The 20,793-nt window shown below is 37.6% G+C and overlaps 3 protein-coding genes across 5 annotated transcripts; 2 read left to right on the top strand and 1 right to left on the bottom strand.

Annotated features, from left to right (window-relative positions):
- On the bottom strand, positions 1,778-3,840 carry LOC18792566 (G-type lectin S-receptor-like serine/threonine-protein kinase At1g61500). The gene is made up of 5 exons (XM_020567540.1): positions 3,594-3,840; positions 3,288-3,497; positions 2,622-2,850; positions 2,176-2,326; positions 1,778-2,067 (listed from the first exon to the last, which is right to left on the bottom strand). The coding sequence occupies exons 2-5, from the start codon at positions 3,319-3,321 to the stop codon at positions 1,990-1,992; spliced, it is 492 nt and encodes a 163-aa protein (XP_020423129.1). The 5' UTR covers positions 3,322-3,497; positions 3,594-3,840; the 3' UTR covers positions 1,778-1,989.
- LOC18793199 (protein ROOT PRIMORDIUM DEFECTIVE 1) lies at positions 13,249-19,606 on the top strand. 3 transcript variants are annotated; one of them, XM_020567522.1, is made up of 4 exons: positions 13,249-13,354; positions 15,269-15,349; positions 17,346-17,411; positions 17,884-19,592. In XM_020567522.1, exon 4 carries the CDS (start codon positions 17,902-17,904, stop codon positions 19,024-19,026), a length of 1,125 nt encoding a protein of 374 aa, XP_020423111.1. In that variant the 5' UTR covers positions 13,249-13,354; positions 15,269-15,349; positions 17,346-17,411; positions 17,884-17,901; the 3' UTR covers positions 19,027-19,592. The 3 variants fall into 3 exon arrangements, with proteins under 3 accessions (XP_020423111.1, XP_007224011.1, XP_020423115.1); XM_007223949.2 differs by lacking the exon at positions 15,269-15,349 and having other exon boundaries at positions 13,270-13,354; XM_020567526.1 differs by lacking the exons at positions 13,249-13,354; positions 15,269-15,349 and adding an exon at positions 16,571-16,598 and having other exon boundaries at positions 17,884-19,606.
- LOC18788425 (integrator complex subunit 3) lies at positions 15,343-17,235 on the top strand. Its single transcript, XM_007226790.2, has one exon. The coding sequence runs from the start codon at positions 15,447-15,449 to the stop codon at positions 16,941-16,943; it is 1,497 nt and encodes a 498-aa protein (XP_007226852.2). The 5' UTR covers positions 15,343-15,446; the 3' UTR covers positions 16,944-17,235.

Genomic DNA, 20,793 nt, shown 5'->3' with positions numbered 1-20,793 from the left:
AATAGATTTGTGTACAGAAAAGAGAGAGTGAATTGTTAGGATGAGCTAACCTTTACGTTGTTGATAAACCTGAGTCGCTAAAACCCCAGCTTGATGTATTTGCAGACACGCCAGACCCGCCAGGAAACAAGAAATCTAAATAAAAAAAACGCCATCCAAGTTTTCCAAAAATCGGCCGCCTAGGCGGGCTAGGCGGGTCCTTTTTAAAAATTATAAAAAATAAAAAATAAAACCGTACAGCCGGGCGGCTATACCTTTTTGACACGTGGCGAACAGGCGCAAGTTGCCATGCGTTGGTCTTTTTTTAAATTATAAATCGTATAGCCGCACGGCTATACTCTTTAAAATAAAAATAGTATAGCCGTCCCGCTATACTTTGAATTTTTGACACGTGGCAAAGCAGCGCTTGACGCCAGCGGTTGTTTTTTTCAAATTATGAATAGTATAGCCGCGCGGCTATACTCAGTGTTGTTTTAAAATAAAATTACTATACTTGGATTTTTTTTGACACGTGGCGAAGCAGGCGCTAGAAGCCAGGTGGTGATATTTTTTAAATTATAAATAGTATAGCCGCACGGCTATACGCTTTTAATAGTATAGCCGTTCGGCTATACTTGGATTTTTTGACGCGTGGCGAAGTAGCCGCTAGAAGCCAGCGGTGGTCTTTTTAAAATTATGAATAGTATAGCCGCGCGGCTATACTCAGTGTTGTTGGCTATACTTGGATTTCTTCCCCAGCCGCTAGAAGCCAGCGGTGGTCTTTTTTTTAATTAGTATAGCCGTGCGGCTATACCTGAATTTTTTATTATAAAAATAGTATAGCCGCCCGGCGATACCCTTTACATAATATTTTAAAGAGGCATGCTCATCAATATTCTACGTCTCTGGCAATACGATGTAGAAGAGTTTGTATTTTTATAAAACTTAATATGAAGAGTGTTGGGGTGTGTGTATAGATGTACTAAGGTTAAGTATTAAGTTGGATGACCTTTTTTGTCTTTTTACATAATAATAAAACTTACAGCTTAATGATTTAAGTATTGGGGTGAACTAAGAGAAGTGTGAGTTTTAAATAGAAAATCTCTTTTTATTAAAAGAAGTATGAGACAGAAAATGAAAAATACTGCTGATTCGAGTTGTGTAAGCAATAGAGTTTATCACTTACCTAATTCTGCATGTGCTAGGCGAATAAAAAGATCTACTCCACCAGTGGATCCTGAGCCTCTACATTTAGGAAATCTCAACCACTCAAATAGTCTAACCACTTAACATATAAAACATCATCAATTTTATGTTTTATGTTTTATTTTCCAGAATTGACCTTAAGTTAACCTGCTTGAGGCTTTTTTTCTTTTCAACATGCTTCCTCGCTATAGATCAAGGCTTCAGTCCTTTGGAGATGCGATAACATTCTTGGGTTGTTGAGTTATTTATGTTCGTAGTTGATCTTCATATTGAATTAACTAATTCGATTTTATAATTGAGAAAAGCTTGCTCTTTTGCTTTCTCTAATTGTGTTGTGAATTTTAGTGTTTCTTGGTGTTTAAGATGCTTTATTTTGTGAATTTTTGTGGTTCAAAGGTTTGCAGATTGACTTGTGAAATACGAAATGCACTAATTTAAACACCTGGTCAACAATCAACACCTGGTTGTTTGTAACCATTGAATATTAGAACTCAATCTGATTCCATATCAATATGAATTGGTTTTTCAAAATTTTAAATCCAATTAGATAGACCTTCAATTAGAATCCAATTAGTCAGTTTCTTGACGGAGAAGGAACACTTCAGAATAACCAGAGGTAATGCTGAGAAAATAATTTCAGACTGGTTGGGGATCAAAGACTGAGTTTTGGAAGGTAAATATTGGCTGCTTATGTTGTCAACGATCTGTCTCGCTACTTAGCATGAAAACTGCATCTAGCATGGTTGGCCTATCTGCAGCATTGTCTTGTACACAAAGAAGCCCAATGTGTACACATCTCATCACTTATGATGAGGAATATGAATCTGCCAATATTTCATCAACCAACTCCAATCCCCTGCCTTCATTCCATGAGTGCCATGCCTGACAAAATTTCATATATATATATATATATATATGTATGTATGTATGTATGTATTTAGCTTCATATAGATTGTTTAACAATTTATATGATTTAGAGTGTGAACTTACATAAGCTAGGAAACCTAGATGTTGTTCATAGTAATAGAAGCTGGTATTCTTCATGCTGCTAATAATCTCCAATATCAAGACTCCGAAGCTATAGACATCAGATTTTTCAGAAAATATCCCGCCCATGGCATACTCCGGAGACATATAGCCACTGCAAAGGAATTTCGTTCGTATTACTATTAACTGACAGTATTTCTTTTGTCTCTGGTCTTAAGAAAAGTGCCACAGAATTTATATCTTAATGGCATGCAAGACTAATATTTCAGTTAAGATTGCAGGGTTCCAAATAAAATGAATGGTATAGCTAGATTTCCTACATGTTATCTCTGATTCTCTGCTGCTTCCATATAAATTCACTAATATATTGATATGAATGACAATATGCTGAACATTGATATTTAAGTTTTGATGTTCTTTCCAAGAATAGGAAAAGGAATGACACTTACAGTGTTCCCACAACCTTCTGAGTATTTGTTATATTCTGTGTCCCTTGAATGATACGTGCCAATCCAAAAGCTGAAATTTTTGGGTTCATTTGCTCATCCAAGAGAATATTACTGACCTTCAAATCTCTATGTATTACTTTCAAATAAGAATCACGGTGGAGATAAAGAAGCCCTCTCTGAATAATATTGAAGCGTCTGCCCCAATCAAGCTCAGGTCTCCGCGCTGGATCTTTTAAACGCAAACATTCGAAATATAACCAATAGTTTCATTCATATATCCTATCCTATGCATTGAACAATGAAACTGTCACTAGATTTTTACGGTTAAATTTCTATAGAAAATACTGACGCATTTGTATGAACAATAGTGAAACAAGGGTGTAATCAGATTCAAAATTGATTTCAGCTAGTCTAGTTCAACATTGTCTCTTCTACTTTATAAAAAACTGAAATGTACTCATGTAGTATACAATTCAGTTTACAGTTATGAGCATTAAGTCCGCAGGATGTCTTGCTTGACTGTTTGTGTTGCAAATAAATCAGTGATTCTTTGTATCAATCGAAAATAATTTTGATTCTTTGTGCCCGAACATTTAGTTCATGTGAATTCATTTGTGGCTTTAAGTTAGTAGGCAAATTACGAAGATAAAGTCCAGTGAAACTAACCAAATAGAAGAGTGTCCAAGCTTCTGTTTGGCATGAACTCATAAATCAGTATCTTCTCATCTTCTTTGACGCATCAGCCCATGATCCTAGAAAGATTTTTATGTTGGAGCTTGGAGATCAACAACGTCTCATTTTTGAACTCTTCTATGCCTTTCCCTGAGCTACTAGATAGTCCTTTTACTGCTATTTCCTTCCATTCTCGTAGGGTACCTACAAATTAATCACTTCATTCATGTCCTTATCTGTTATTGTAGCTGTGAGAGACTATATTTTCCTTTAGAAAGAGAAAAACAAATAATCAATCACCTTGTAAACTGGACCAAATCCTCCTTCCCAGAGTTTGTTTGTGATGTTGAAATTGTTCGTTGCGATCAATATGCTATCAAAATTATAGATGAATGGCTCCGATAGATCTTGGTTTATGATATATTCTTGAAGAGTGTCTCTTGAATTCTCCGTAATATCAATACTCAGCATTCGCCATATACCCGAAATTTTGTGTATTGAATACTCAGCATTGCTCATATATCAGGTGATTTTTGGTTTGCCATAAAAAAGGTTAAAAGAGAACAATTTACAATGAGAATACCCCAGTTTCCTAACTTTACCCGCCCCTGCATGCCCGCCCCTGCAAAATCATCGTTGTCCTTAATTTGGAAACCGATCAAATATTCAAGTTAGGGTAAAACTATGATACGTATTCTCTTTCTTGTAAAGGCAAATATATAGGATAACATTGGGGGGCTAACAAAAGGTAAGTAAAATCAAATTACACTCAAATATAGGTATATATAAGTAACAAATCTCTTAATCATAACATGCCAACACTCGTCCTCAACTTGGTGTGTAAATATCTCCAATGCCCAACATGACAAGTTAGTTGTAAAACACCCTACACTGCTTTATTTAGAATATCTACTAGTTGTAAGGGCTTTGTAACTCAAGTTGTTAAGAGCATTTACCCTTGCATCCATGATCCTAATTTCGATTCCCAACTCTCCCAATATCGTTTGTATATAATAAAAAAATATTACTAGTTGATCTTTTTTTGAAACGACTACTATTTGATCTAAAAAACAAGACAATTATGAGGCACTGTAAACAACGAGTTGAATGAAAGCGTTAGACTTCCACTTTTACCATTCCCTTCACGTTGAGGATACTTTTCTCCTAGGTCAGTTAATCAAGGATCTTGTTGAGGGGATATTAGGGTTTATATACCTTAGGTTCTTGCCTACGTAATTACCAATTCATTGACTGGCTATATATACAGTCAGATGTAGTTTATGATTTTTTTTAATGAAAGAAAAAATTATATTTTTATTTGAGGAGGAATATGAATCATATTATAAATGGTGTGGTTTGAAATTTTCTCCAATTCTCCATATTGCCCAGACATGTTGTTCTATTAATACTTTAAACCTAAACACAAACTGAAATTTATACAATCTCCTGACCTGTTCCTTATGCTAGCTACTTTCCCCTGCAGATTTGATCCTATCTTCCTCTTCATTTATATATCCACCTTGTAATCCTGAAAACAAGTAGGACTTCAGCTCAACTTTCAAATTATTGTTTTTAAATTTGATTATAACATGCAAGAGTGTGTTCAGGTTTAATTAATTAGTACCTTTCTCTTAAGTAGTTGGTATTTGCAAAGTAAATGGGAGCATCAATCTCAAGTATGAGAATTCAGGGAACATTGCTTGCATTGGGATACTGCTCAACATTTCTGTAAACCATGGAGTTCGGAAGGTTTCCTTGAACAAAAGTCCTTGGCCTTGCCACAAACAAAAGTACCCTGATCACAGATATTGCAACCTACACAGAAGAAAAAAGAAATATTAGTTCTAATGCGTAGTTTTAAGTTGTTAGATAGAGTATTACCGTCACATACAATATGGTACGTACCGCTAAGACTAGTCCAATTTCAATGCTGCCAAAAACGACACTGATTTAGGCACTCATGCAGACAACAAAGTCAAACTTGTCAACCTTCCAGAGGTGAATTGCGGCTTCATAGTCTATGACTCTATGACAACAAGCAAAGCCCGACTATGTGTTTCTGTGTTTGTATATTCCCCCAGTCTAATTCAGTTAGGATTTCCAACTACTCATCCAACTTAGGCCAAACCAGATTCCTAACAATTACATGCTACTTTTACAGGCTAAAATCTCTATTCCTCCCTCTAGTAATAACTTTTCGACCACATCTTTCTCTTTTCAGGATGCAAATCACATAATCAAAAGCTAGTTTCAGTATAGCAGCAATCAGAAATTGAAGCGATTTCACAATTGAGCTAAAGTCAGAAAAAAAATGTATAAAAAAAAAAGTGAAAAAAAAGGACCCGCCTAGCGCCTAGGCCGATTTTTCCAACAGCCTAACTGAACAAAAGCACAGTTTATAGGTCTTGAGCTCTAATTATGAACATCATTACCGAATTTAACATTACAGAACAAAATCTACCACCTGTTCTAGATGTCTGTGCATCACAGATTTTCCAAAATAAACAAAATATAAAGATAATTTAGTTAAAACTACAAGTAATCTGAATGCATTCCACTAAAAAGCAGCAAGCAAAGTAATTGGAAGCTGAGCTTCGTGAAAAGAAAAACCTTGGGTTGAAGAAACTATCCCACCAGTCAGAGTCTGCGGCTTTAGGCTCGACTGGAACCAAGCTTAAGTTTTTCTTCAATTTCCTATCTTTCTTGCTTTTCTTTGATTTCTTGGGAGGCGCCATGAGAGCACAAATGAGGAATTGCCCACCTCTTTTTTGGCCTTGAACTTGAAGACTTTGATGGGAAGTGTGATTCAGTGAAGCGAGCCAGGCAGCGAGGGAAATGTAAAGCTTGTAGTATAGCCGGGCGGCTATACTATAGCGATACAAGGCAAGACTTGTGGCAAAAGGATACACACAGACCTATGGTATAGACTATGAAGAAACCTTTGCTCCAGTTGCAAAGTTAAACACCGTCAGAGTCTTATTGTCCCTTGCAGCTAATTTGGATTGGTCACTACATCAGTTTGATGTAAAGAATGCTTTTCTACATGGCGAACTCACAGAGGAGGTGTACATGGACATTCCTCCTGGATATAATACTTCTCAGACTGGAACAGTTTGCAAGTTACGAAAAGCAATGTATGGATTGAAACAATCACCACGTGCATGGTTTGGACGGTTCACCATGGCAATGAAGAACAATGGTTTCAAACAGTGTAACTCAGATCATATTCTGTTCTTGAAACATCGAAAATGGAAGGTAACAACATTAGTAATCTATTTTGATGATATGATTATTACTGGGAATGATAAATAGGAAATATCACAGCTACAAGACTATCTGGCTACGGAGTTTGAGATGAAGGATCTAGGTGGACTCAAGTATTTCTTGGGAATTGAGGTGGCTCGATCACAGCAAGGCATATTTCTCTCTCAAAGGAAATATGTCTTGGACTTGTTGACAGACACAGGAATGCTAGATTGCAAATGTAAGATCCCACATCAACCAATGGAGAGGGGGTGATGTGCCTTATATGTGCACACCCGCATCCATCTAGCACGAGGCCTTTTGGGAGCTCACTGGCTTCAGAGTCGTAGGAACTCCGAAGTTAAGCGAGTTGGGGGCTACAGCAATCCCAGGATGGGTGACCCACTGGGAAGTTGCTCGTGAGTTCCCAGAAACAAAACCGTGAGAGCAGAGAGGGGGGCCCAAAGCGGACAATATCGTCCTACGGCGGAGTTGATCCCGGGACGTGACAATTTGGTATCAAAGCCACTCTGCCGTGTGGTGCGAGTGTGCCGACGAGGACGTCGGGTCCTTAAGGAGGGTGGATTGTAAGATCCCACATCAACCAACAGAGAATGGGTGATGTGCCTTATATGTGCACACCCGCATCCATCTAGCATGAGGCCTTTTGGGAGCTCACTGGCTTCAGAGTCGTAGGAACTCCGAAGTTAAGCGAGTTGGGGGCTAGAACAATCCCAGGATGGGTGACCCACTGGAAAGTTGCTCGTGAGCTCCCAGAAACAAAACTGTGCGGGCAGTAAGCGGGGCCCAAAGCGGACAATATCATGCTACGGCGGAGCCGATTCCGGGATGTGACAATTAACCTGCGGACACTCCTATTGTTCAGAATCATCATCTTGGAGAATATCCGGATCAAGTTCCAACTAACAAAGAAATATACCAAAGGTTAGTGGGAAGATTGATCTATTTGTCACATACTCGACCAGACATTGCTTATGCGGTGAGCGTTGTCAATCAATTTATGCATTCTCCAAGTGAAGATCACATGAATGCAATTCTTCGGATACTTAGATATTTGAAGTCTGCACCTGGAAAAGGGCTTATGTTCTCAAAGCATGGTCATCTAAATATTGATGGTTATTCAGATGCAGATTGAGCAGGTAATGTAACAGATAGAAAATCCACATCGAGTTACTTCACATTCGTGGGAGGTAATTTGGTGACATGGAGGAGCAAGAAACAGAATGTAGTAGCTTTATCCAGTGCAGAAGCCGAGTTCAGAGGCATGACTAAAGGCATTTGTGAACTTCTTTGGTTAAGAAAGTTGCTTACTGAACTTGGGTATAAACCTACATCCACAATGAATCTCTTTTGTGACAACAAGGCTGCTATAGCCATTGCACAGAATCCGGTTCAGCATGATTGTACTAAACATGTTGAGGTGGATCGACACTTCATCAAACAGAAGCTTGAGGCTAAAGTGTTTCAGTTTCCTTTTGTGAAATCCGAGGATCAATTGACGGATATTTTGACAAAGGCAATTTCCAGTAAAGCATTCCACAATTCACTTGATCAGTTGGGCATTGGCGACATCTATGCACCAACGTGAGGGGGAGTGTTGGCGTGACTTGTGGATATTGACCTACTTTCCTTACATACCAAGAATTTCTATTATAATTGTAATTGATTTATTTTAATTCCTGATTTTCTACTGTAAATGGATTTTGGAATTTATTATTTACTTGCCCATTCAGGTTTCGTTGTATTATAAATATGACCTCTTACAATGAGAAGAATACACAGAAAATTCCCACAAACAAATATTCTCTTATAATTTTCATATTTTAGCAACATACACTGATTATATGTGCGCTCCTATTCTTAAAGACTACCAGAAATCATTGTGCACTCGTTTATTACAAATGACAATTCCAAAACTACATTTTTTATTATATAAATGTTAATTACACATTTATATGTATTAACAGTTAGCTATTAATTACAGCTGCTATAGGCATTTGTCACAAGGTATCCAAAAAAAAAAAAAAATTATTTTTCATGTATGCCACATTGTTATTTGGATGACTCTCTTTACAGTATGTATCTTTTGTACTTTTATTCCTTTTGATGCCTTTTTATAAATAAAAAAAGTCACGAAATTACACCCTATTCAATTGCATACAAATTTACATGGAATATCACAAAATAGTGGAAAACAAAAATCAAAATATTGAAATGAAACATTAAAATCAGTACAATAAATAGAGACAATAAAGCTATAAAACAACACATTAATTAGGGGTATTTATGCGAAATATATTAAGTTTGAGATATTAAGCCTAATTAGGTAACTTATTTAATTAGATCCTAGTTATAAAAATTGAATTTTATTTATAAAAAAATAAGATAATGGACTGCACGTAAGAAAAAATTAATCTTAAGAGAAAATGCCAAATTTACTATAATAATAAAAGCTCGTGACTGCGATTGCTTGGCTGGCCTACAATAAATAAATATATTCAGTATAATTTATTCATCTCTGCAAAAGTGCGAGAAAAAGGCTACTTCCAAAGAACAAAAAGTGTAGAATTTACCCACTAATAAAATTATTTCCAAGGGTTGAGCAAAAAAACTTTTCCTTGAGTTATATTTGTGATCGAAAACAAAAAGTGTATATAAAAAAAAAAGAATATAAAACTCTAGGCTGGATGATGTTATGTCGGCACTCCAAATTGCACCTCCCACACTTTTAAATGGTTTGAGAATGAAGAAGACACGGAGGACTCAACAGACGGCGACAATTGATTGTGGTGACTCCTCGTACACGGCAGCTATGAGAGAATGGTCCGTCAGTAAAAGAGAAAACCACCACATACTTTCCTCTCAATTAATTTGTTCATTTTCCTTTTTCTCTTGACAGACCGACCGATAACGAGTCATTGTGTATGTGGTTTCGGATTTTTTTAATTTTCCCCAAGAAACAGAGTATACTTCACTTTTATTTATAAAAGAGTGAACATTGGGAGTTTTGTCTATAAGTAATTGGGGATTTAATTCGACAATTGCAAATTGTGCAAGTTCTGCATAGAGGGAAATTGGAATGTGGCTGGGCAGTGTAACAGAAGAGCTGAATTGTCAGGTGAAATTCCGCATTAACGAAGTCAAGGAAGTACATTAATACCGCCATATATTGGCAACAATGAAGTATATAAGTTGTCATTAGACATGGATAATAAGAAACAGTGCCAAAATCCCACTATGAAGATATAGTATGAGAGTCACGTGCTTTTAGTCCCTCAAACTGTTCTTCAGTGGCTAATACTATTAGCTAGTCAATGTCTTTCAGTGCCCAATAACATTACATTTACATGCTCCTTCTCTTCATCATTACTTGCTCATCCTCACGGTTGTGAATGTGTCTAAATTTGGTTCAAGAGAAGATGGTCTCTTAGAGATCGAGGTTAGGCAATTCTTACAAACTATACTAGCATAATCAACCAAGTCGTCTTCGAGAACTTGCAAGACAAAAGAGCTAATGGTGGGTGACACCGGTGTGTTGCCGGTCAAGGACCCTCCGATGCTTAAGCCAATCGAGTGTTTGAGAGCAAATTGCACAATAGATTTTGGTACTTATAATGACATACCTTTGAGGAAGGGTCTCTTGATAAACCTTTTATATCATCCTAGACAACCTAGTCCTTCTCAGAATAGAACTCTAGAACAACCTAGCCCTCCTCAAACTAGGACTCCAAAACAACCTAGTCATCCTCGAACTATAGGACTCCATTTATGTAGGCGTCTTGGTGAGCTTGAAACATCTTATCTTCTCTAGGATTAGAAGTCCTCTTGGTGAACACCACGTAAATTAAGCTAATGCCAGCCTTATCCACATCAGATCGAAGCTCATGGACCAATGGGCTTACAAGCCTACCTGAGCTAAGGTGGAGAAAATGCATAGCGATTAGGCTCAAGCCCAGCTCGTCCATTGATATCGAACTCAACTCGACCACCTGGACTAGAGCTCAGCTCAGTCATTTGTAGTTTAGCCCAGCTCGACCAAGATGTATTTTACCTCACAAACAGAAATCCCCCAAGTCCCTAGACGAGAGTTCTGTGTGGAGAGTTGCATCTTTTGGACAACTCCTTTTTGGGACCTTGGTTCCCTTTATCCCCCACCTACGTTTTGTGAATTTGGTATGCTGCATGCCAAAACTTGTATATGTTGCTTGTGTTTGTTGTACCAAACACCAGTTGGATCATGTTTGTGAAAAAATGGGCACACCAATATGCAACTAAACTGAGGCAAAAATCCAATATAATTGTATGCAATTCCATGTGTTTGCCAATCTGAAACTTGACCCAAGCATATGCAATGCCTTTGGGTTTCAAAAATAGAAATCCATGAGATGTGCCTATGGCATTTACCGGGTGAGCTTGTCATTGTTCCTTTGTCAGTAGCGAGAAATTCCCCCGAATGGTAGCAAGGCAATTGTCGAAATAAGGAGCTGTCCATAGGCAATGGCTTGGGAAAAACGCTGCAACACCGCTAGGAAGCCATGTGCTTGCTGTTTTTTATCCTTCGCTGAACTCGCCTTAAACAGTAGGCTACAGTCTAAAAAAGGAAATCCGAATCCGCATGATTATATATATATATATATATATATATACATTTTTTAAATTTTATTACACGTGGCGCTCTAGGATTGGTGCTTCAACCGGTTATTTTGCATAAAATCGGCCGCGGCCGCGCCCGATTAAGTGACATCTGTGTCACTCCTCCGCCACTGTTCTTCTTCACTCGACGACGCGCAGCAGCAGCATCAGCAGCTCAATCTCAGGCCAGCCTCCGCCACGTCTCTCTCATCTCAATCACAGGCCAGCCTCCTCTCTCTCTCTCTCTCTCATCTAGCGGCTTATCTCTCATATCAGCCTCTTCTCTAACTCTCTATTTCTCATCTCGATGGGGCAGCTTTTCAATCTCCAACTAATATGTGCTCGCTAATTTAAATAAGGCTTATTATCACAAAATATCCCTGAGGTTTACGAAACTATCAGATTGCATCTTTAATGTTTTTTTGTGTCACTTATGGTCCTCAAGGTTAGTATGTGCAATCACAAATGGTCCCTGACGTTAGGTTCTGTCAAAAACTCTGTTAGTTTGCTGACGTGGCATACATATATATCACAAAACATCCCTGAGGTTTATACACTTATCACAAATGGTCCTTACGAATTTTTTTTTTAAAAATTTAAAATTCATAAAATTTTGGTTTTCTTTTTAAAATTATTTATAAATGAAAAAACAATTTATAGAAGGATTTTAATCTTGAGGACCATTTATGCATCTTAAACCTTTAGTTTTTTTTTTCATTTTTAAATTTTATGAATTTTAAATTATTTTTTAAAAACTTCATTAGTTTGTTTGATGTGGCATATATATGGAGCCCACATCTACAATAATATAGTGTCGCATGTATTTAAAATTTAATATATATTTTAAAATAATTATAATTCATAAAATTTTAAAAAGAAAACAAAAATTTTATGAATTTTAAATTAAAAAAAATTCGTAAGGACCATTTATGATAAGTGTGTGAACCTCATGGATATTTTGTGATATACATATATGCCACATCAGCAAACTAACGGAGTTTTTGACGGAACCTAACGGTAGGGACCATTTGTGATCATGCATGCTAACTTTGAGGACCACGAATGACAAAAAAAAACATTAAGGATGCAATCTGATAGTTTCGTAAACCTTAGGGACGTTTTGTGATAATAAGCCATTAAATAAATTAGGGTTTTTGATGAAATAATTTTGGCTTTCGGTTTCAATGGGGCTGTTGGAGTTTTCTGAGCTAATTTCAAAGGCCTTATAGCCTAATTTTATTGGTAGCCTGTACATAAAACTGAATTAGGGTTTTGTGTGAAATTGAATTGGGGCCTGGGTTTAATTTGTGCTTGCTGTTGTTCGATTATGTTATGTTGGTAGGTTCTTGGAATATTTCTGCTGTTTAAGACATATTAGTCTATATTTTCTCAATTTTTACAATTAGATAGTTCATCTTTTAAATTTGTTTCAACAGTCCCGATCTCTTGGATTACAGGGTTCAAGAGATTTGTGGTCACTTACCGTTGGATGTAAATTCAATTGTTTACTCACTCTTGCACTTCTTTTAAGGAATGTTACATCTAACGGTAGGTGACCACAGTCTTTTGGATTGCAGCCCCGATCTCTTGGACCACATGGTCCAAGAGATTTGTGGTCACTCACTGTTGGATGTAAATTCAACTGTTCACTCTCTTGCATTTCTTTTAAGAAATTTTTTTGAACCGTTGGATGATATTTCTTTTAAGAAATTTTTTTGAACAACGGTAGGTGACTACAGTCTCTTGAACCCCTGTGGTTTAATATGATTCTACGTTAGGATTTTCGTTAAATATTTCCGTTAGTTGCCTACGTGGCAGTATGAATTAGGGTTTTAATTTTAAATTGATTAAAATATGTTTTTTGGGAAAAAGTTCAGAAAATGAGAAGTAAAAAATCCGCGCCCTACCTGCGATTTTCTTCTCCCCCCTCATTCCCCCATGACCACCACCCGTAGCCATCCTCCAACCCCGCCAACCCCAAACGAACCCAGAACCCCAGCCCGCAACCACTCAGACTCCCTCCCCTTCCCCCCCTATTTCTTCTCCCCCTGCCCCGAACCCAAACTCCAGTCCCCACCTACCAACCACAGCTTGCCGACCACTCTCTCTCCATCCTCCAAAGCTGGTTCCCGCCGTCGCCCGACGCTTTCCGGCGAGATCTGACGGTCTGTATCTCTCTCTCTCTCTCTCTCCCCTCTCCGCTCTCTACCCCCTCTCTCTTTGCAAATTAAAAAACCAACAAATTGGAAAAAATAAAAATAAAAAATTTCGTTGGTTTTTGAATTTGGCTGTTTTGATTATTTATTATTTTTTATTTCCTCAATACATAACTGTATAATTAGCGTTATAATTTGGTGTCTCGTAGTTGTGGTGAATGTGGTTATGAGAATTTTGGGTTGGCTTGTGTCTTCTCCCTTGTTTGGTATATCATGAACTGATGGAAAGAAAACAAAAGGCAAATAGTTTTCTTTTCTCAAAGTCTGCGACTTTTGCGGTTTTGGTAAAAATCCCAGTTTTGCAAAAAAAGTCGTTGGTTTTTGGTGGGTGGGGACTGGAGTTAGGGGTTGGGGCAGGGGGAGATGAAATCAGGGTGGAGGGGGAGGGGGTTTGGGTGGTTGCGGACTGGGGTTTTGGGTTCGTTTGGGTGTGGGGGGTTTGGGGTTTGGAGGGTGGCTGTGGGTGGTGGTCATGGGTGAATGGGGGAGAAGAAAATTGGGGTGGGGCGGCTCTGGTTTGGGAGGATTTTTTTTCTGCAATTTTTTTCCAAAAAAAATATTTTAATCAATTTTAAATTAATAAAAAGTGAAAAATGTGGGATCCATACGGAGAGATCTTACGGAAACTCTAATAGCGGAACCACATCGTAACAAATTTAAAATACCGAGGTATCTAATTGTAAAAATTGAGAAGATAGGGACTAACATGTCTTAAGGGTGTAACCAAAGGGCACCAAAGTGTAATTAACCCTAATTTAATTTCTGCTTGCCAATTTATCGAAATTTGTGTCTGTCAATTGAAATTCAAATTAGGGTTTGTGAATGGCAATGGGTTTTGCAATTGAAACTATCATTTGGGCTTCTTAATTGAAAGTTCTTGCTAGCTAGTTTAAATCAATTTTGGTTAACTGCAAATTATGGGCCTGTTTTGCTTTTGTATTTCCAAATTAAATGCCTGCTGTTAGTTTGTATTAATGTGTTGAAACTATATTATATACATATGCTGACCTGGTTTTCGGTTCTATATATAGCTCTATAGTTGATGAGATGAGGTGTTAAAAACTCCATAAATATTGATAAAGCACCACATAATTAACTAGAAAATCTACCATCCACGAAGTTTTCTTGTCCTTAATTGTACCCAGGGTTATGAAAACAGTTTAGTTATTCACCAATGTTTGTATTGTTCATGCTACATGTTAGAAAAACCTTTTCACCTATAATGTATATTTTCATTTACTTCTATTAATATAGGATTCTAAATATTTGATAATGAAAAACAGCAATGAGGCTGTACACAGACACTACGCTGTTATAGGGTTATGGTAAATTTAGGATTGAATAAATTTATTCTTAGAGATTATATTTTAGCTATATTTGTTAAGTGCCTCTTTTGTCATAATCATAAATTGCATCTATAATCACATAATTTTTTTTTTTTTTTTAAAACTAATTGTACCACCTCAACTCATCATGTTGTGCACCTCTATTACAGAGATGGCAAAGAAGATGGTTAGTTGAGATGGGAAAGAAATAGAAGGATTTTTTACGATGTTAGAGGGGAGGAGGTGCATAATTTGTGGGAGAGGTCTGATCTTGGGCTACTTTATGGGCTTCAGACCATTCTTTTTCTGTTATACTGTCAGATTGAAATGCTGTAGTGTCTCGAGTATTTTTGGTAGTCTGCTTTCTGTTGAAAGTTTTTTATTTATAAAAAAGATAAAAGATAATACAAAGAGCGGTACAAATTTAATTTAACTCGTAGTATCTGCACCGGATATGGCACCCTGGTTTATTGCCTGACTAATTGGAGTGTGGTGGAGTTCATTGGATTGCTCTTATGTGAACTTTCTACTCGTGCAGGTGGGTATAGAGCTACTAAGAGCAATGGCGCCACCCAAGAGACCGCTAGCCAATGCCCAAGTGATCTTTCTAGTCGTGCAGGTGGGTTCTTGAAAATACGCAGAAGCGCTTCTCTACCATTTATACCTGCCTCAATCACACACACAAATTCATTATAGCTGTACCCTATGAACCATACATGGCTTTGAAACTAATGCAAATCGCTCCCCATGAAGCCGAAGACCCAACAGAGCTCTCTCTGAGGCAAGCCTTTGAGCTTCTTGAACCAAAACTAAGACCCCCGTTTTCATTAACGATTCCAAAGCCACAAGAATACTCGCTGCTCAACAAAGCGATACTTTATGGAGTTTTATATGAATGCCATTTGGGAAAAACACATATTAAGCACTTGCATGCCATTGTCACTGATGGGTATGGCTTGTTTGTTAGTTTCCTCACCAAGGTTGTGAATGAATTGTATGTGAAACTTCTTGAACCACTAAAGTGCCAACTGATTTGGGTTACTAAGGAGTTGATTGATGTTCTAGCAGTAGGCGTTGATGGTTTGTTGGTTTGTTTGTTGAGACAAATTGTTGGTGGGGATTTTAGTGATGGAAATTTGTGGCTGTGTTTTGAGATGGTGAACATACTTTTGACCAAATGGGATTGTCTTTTAGAAGTAGAATCGATGATCTTGACGAGTGGGTTGTATACATATCTTCGGTTATTAGCTGATCACTGTAGGCAGTTAAGTAATCCAAAATTAGAGGCGTTAAAGCAATTGGAGATTGACTTTTGTATTAAAGTTTTAAAGGAGCAGTTTCCTTTGTGTTTGAAGATTGGCAGGGATCTTGTTCGACTCCTACAAGATTTGGTCCATTTACCCAAATTTAGAGCTATATGGAAGGATTTAGTACTGAACCAGGGTGAGTTTAAGAGTCTGGGATTTTCTGGTATTGCACAGCTCTATATCACAAGGACTCCAAGTCAGTATATGTTACTTCGGATTACTCCAGAAATGGAGGCGCAGTTGAGATTTTTACTCACGCATGTGAAGTTGGGGAGTCATAAGCGTCACCAGGCATGGTTTGCCAAAAAGTTTCTATGTAAGCCAAACAGAGAGACTGTCATAGTCGACATTGTTCGTTTTATATGTTGTGCACACCACCCGCCAAATGAAATTATTCAGTCAGATGTCATTCCAAGATGGGCTGTTATAGGTTGGCTATTGAAATCTTGTACGAAGAATTATGTTGAGGCTAATGCGAAACTGGCTCTACTTTATGATTGGCTATTCTTTGAAGAAAGAGTAGACAATATTATGAATATTGAACCTGCAATGTTGTTAATGGTATACTCTATACCCAGATACATTGATATAACACACACTCTTCTCGAATTTCTGTTCCTTTTGATGGACAACTATGATGCGGAACATTATGATATCTTAGTTAAAGGTGTGTCATCATCATTTAGTGTATGTGTAAAGAAAGGAGTGATCCGTTCACTTGATGTCTTGACCTCTTGTGATGCACTGTCTCCTATATTGAAAGAGAGGCTTTGTAGGTTTTTGTTAGGTACAAAATTTGAAATCTCTGGAAAGTTGAAACAAGCTCGTCTTCCCGGTCACTTTGAGAGAGTGAAAAATTCTACCTGTATGGAAACTCCAACACCATCACCAGAAAGCATGAGATGAATTTTATTTCTTTTTTTATGCTTGTTACCAATGAAGGCATGTTTGCTTGACTATAATACCTGTTGCTATGTAAATTATTGCCCATCATGAAATTTAGAGGGGATATACTCTTATTCATTCTTCTCATGTTATGACGTTTGAAACAGGAGTTATACTAGTGATAGGATGTATTTTCAATATGCAATAAGAACTATGAATGAATTTGAGAGGAATGGGCAAACCATATGTATTTGCCTTTTGTTCTTTTACTGTTGCTATGGTTATTTTCATCAATTGCTTTTTGGCATAGCCACCATTTGTCATAACTTGTATTTTGCTTAGTGTAAGATTCTTTTTCAATCTGGGATATCAAAGTATACATGAGAATTGACTTTGATCCATCTTCTCCTAATTTGTTAACAGAAGGTTTTATAAGTTTAAAGGCAGTGGAAGGTGTGACGACCACAGCTCTGCTCCTCCATGTGCAGAGTAAGCAACTTCCTATGCAGTAACCTCTATGTTTATATTTCTGATCAAAGTTTCCTTTCGGGGGTTAGCTGTTAGTTTGCTCTACATTACGTGTTTTCTCAGTTGGAGTGTTAATTTTGGCATTTCTCTTCACTCATTTCAAGTAAAATTAGAATTGTCTTTTGGGTGGTTGCTGCAATGCAATACAGGGAAAATGATTTGGAATCTTAGAAAAATTGGTGGTTGGGTTTGAGTGGAGAGACTGTTTTCTTGAGTTGGTGTGATTTGTATGAAGCATTTTCACTCTTAGGATTCTCTTAAAATTATGGGATGATTTAAATTAGAAAATAAGGAGGCACAATAATAATCAGTGCGAAGGAGAGAATATGAGTTCTATATTTCAATTCTAGGCTATTGTATTGTATGGATGGTTGCTTTTAAAAATAAATAAATTATTGTATGAGTTATTTCTGATATGGGCTTTGATGTTTAGGTTTGATGATTCACAGTCATGGCTTTGCCTCTGATTAGGTTGCTTCCCCACCGGTTCAACACCATCAGGGCCTTTGTAAACGCCAAGGTAAAATGGGTCAGAGATCCATACTTGGACTACGCAGTTGAAAGAGAGAAAGACCTTAAACAAGTCATTTCCTTCAAGAACCAAATCATCTCCAACCCTTCCAAGTCCCTCCCTCTCTCTGCAGCCTCTTTGCTCAAACCCCACCTCAACCTCCCTATCACATCCTCCAAATTCTTCCAGAAATACCCCTCGTTCTTCTCTGTATTCCAGCCCTCCCCTGGTCTCCCGCCCCATGTCAAGCTCACTCCACAGACCCTCTTGCTCCACAAAAAGGAGTCAACCATTCATACCTCCATGTCTAACAAATACAACGCCACTAAGCGACTTGCTAAGCTTTTGATGCTCGCCGGAGTGACCAAATTGCCCATGCACCTGATTAACAGGTTGAAATGGGATCTGGGTCTTCCTCATGATATTGTGGGTACCCTTCTTGCTGATTTTCCTGACTACTTCGAGGCTTGTGAAGTTGGGGATGCGGTAACTGGTAAAGTAGAGATTGCTTTGGGTCTTGTCTGTTGGAGAAAGGAGCTTGCTTTCTCTCAATTGGAAAGAAGGCCAATAATGGTCTGTGCCTCGAATGCAAAATTATCGAAGCACATTGGGTTTCCAATGAATTTTCCCAAGGGGTTTGATTTGGAAAATAGGGTGAAGGATTGGGTTGAGGAATGGCAGGCATTGCCATACATTTCGCCATATGAAAATGCAACCCATCTTTCACCAAATAGCGATCAGGCGGAGAAGTGGATGGTGGCAATGCTTCATGAGGTTCTTTGTCTTATGATTTCCAAGAAGACAGAGAGGGAAAATTTGTTTGTTTTGGGAGAGTATTTGGGGTTCGAAAGGTCGAGGTTAAAAAAGGCTGTGGTGCATCACCCAGGAATCTTCTATGTTTCAAATAAAATTAGGACACAAACTGTGGTCCTAAGGGAGGCATATAGGAAGGACTTCTTGATTGAGAAGCACCCATTAATGGGTATGCGGTATCGATACATTCACCTAATGAATAAGATGCAAAGAAGGGATGAAGCGACTCTTGTTTCGCCTTCTGGTGGTTGAAGACAGATTTCCATCTGCTGATGGTGGCGGTATAGAAGAAGAACTAGGAGAGCAGACAGTGGGAATGGCTCTTCAGATGCTGCGTTTTAAGATTGTTGTAATGCTGTGATGATATGGAAATATGAGGGAGGTTGTAGGGAGATTGATGTGATCAATATAATTCTTAGGAGGCTTGATGTTGGTGCTACAGAAGTAGGAAATGCTGATCGGGATCTCATGCAAGCCAAGCTAGTATTACCTCCGGTGAGAGGATGTGAGTTGTTGGAAATTCAGCAGTTAGTTTCGAGTAATAGTGGAAGGTGATTGTCTTGACCAAAAAAAGGGGCAGGTGGCATTATAATAAGCATCGACATTGCATCAATTTGAATGTTTCTTTCTTTCTTTCTTTCTTTCTTGTTTCCTTTTTCTTCATACCAATTGCATTCTTTCCCCATGGTTATCACATTATTCCATTAAGGGTTTTAAGTCTCTGTCTAGTTGGAGTTAAATCTCTGCCTAATCTGAATTTACGTGTTCTCTGGTTTGGAATTCGATGATTGTATTACTTAGTGTTTTCTGCTCCTTGACATGGTTTTGTTCAGATGCTTTATCGCCTTAATAATTTCAACTTTGCCAACAAATGAAATTGCGTTTAAATATCTTTAAAAATATTGCCTTGTGTATGCTAAGGTTTGGATTTCATTATAATGATTAATTTTTCAGTTACCTCTTTTCATATCTGCTGTGGGTACTGGGTACAAGTATTAGAAGTCAGATTTTTGAAGTCCTTTTTTTAACTATCCTACCGTGTTTACTTTTGGGAATGAAATTTGAAGTTCATATGCAACAGTTTATAAATTATAATAAGTTTCCAGACTTGAAAAGTTTTTAAATTGCCAACATTTTGGTGTAGAAGCTCATGGGGTTTTCACTCAATTCTGATTGCAAATCCTTTTCTTTCGTGCATAGAATTGATTCACGTCTGCACATTATTGTGTCTTGAAACTTGCAAGCAAGTTTTGACAATTTAAGAACCATACTCGGGTATTCATTGACTTTTTTTTAGTAGAGCATTTTCAGCAGACTCTCTATCCTCTCATCCATAGCAACTTTGGCTTTTAAAAAAAGAAAAAATCCTCCTTCCAGCAGACTCTTTATTTTGGAGAACCAACTTTTGGATCTCTACATCGAGCAAGGAGGAGGGGGAAAGGGGGAGAGAGACATTTGGGAGGTTGGTGGGGTTGGGTTTTTACTTTTCTTTTTAATATATTAGATTTACAAGAGAAAGAAGGAGAAAGAGAAAGATAAAATAATAATAAAATATTTCAGATTAGCCAAAATAGAGAACATTGTTGGAGAAAACACCAAGTGGTTTGCTATAAAAGCTTTCTAGCTATTTTAGCTAGAATTTGGCTAAAATTTAGAGACAATCTTGGAGATGCTCCCCTTCTTTTGTTCATAAGGTCCACTAAGCTATTATAATGAGTCACAGGTGAAACACGAGATTGTTTTGTTGTGTGTTTTAGTTGAAACGTGAAGCTGGACGGTGCCCGAGTGGTGATAGAACCAGGTATAAACAAGAAGGTCAGATTCTACCTTGGAAACATTGTAACATGCAGCAGTAGGCTATAGGCACGCTAGAATCCACCGGAAAAAGACTTTAGATGTGAACGAAGATTTTTCAAGAAGATAAAGCAACATTTCTGGATAAATGTTGCGGGATGTGAGTAGAAGATATCCTGCACATGAGAATGTACAAGTAGGTTTGAAACCTATTATTAATTGTCA

The sequence above is a fragment of the Prunus persica genome, chromosome G1 (genome assembly GCF_000346465.2).
Source record: "Prunus persica cultivar Lovell chromosome G1, Prunus_persica_NCBIv2, whole genome shotgun sequence".
Taxonomy (NCBI): domain Eukaryota; kingdom Viridiplantae; phylum Streptophyta; class Magnoliopsida; order Rosales; family Rosaceae; genus Prunus; species Prunus persica.
This window is presented reverse-complemented; position numbering and strand designations above follow the sequence as displayed.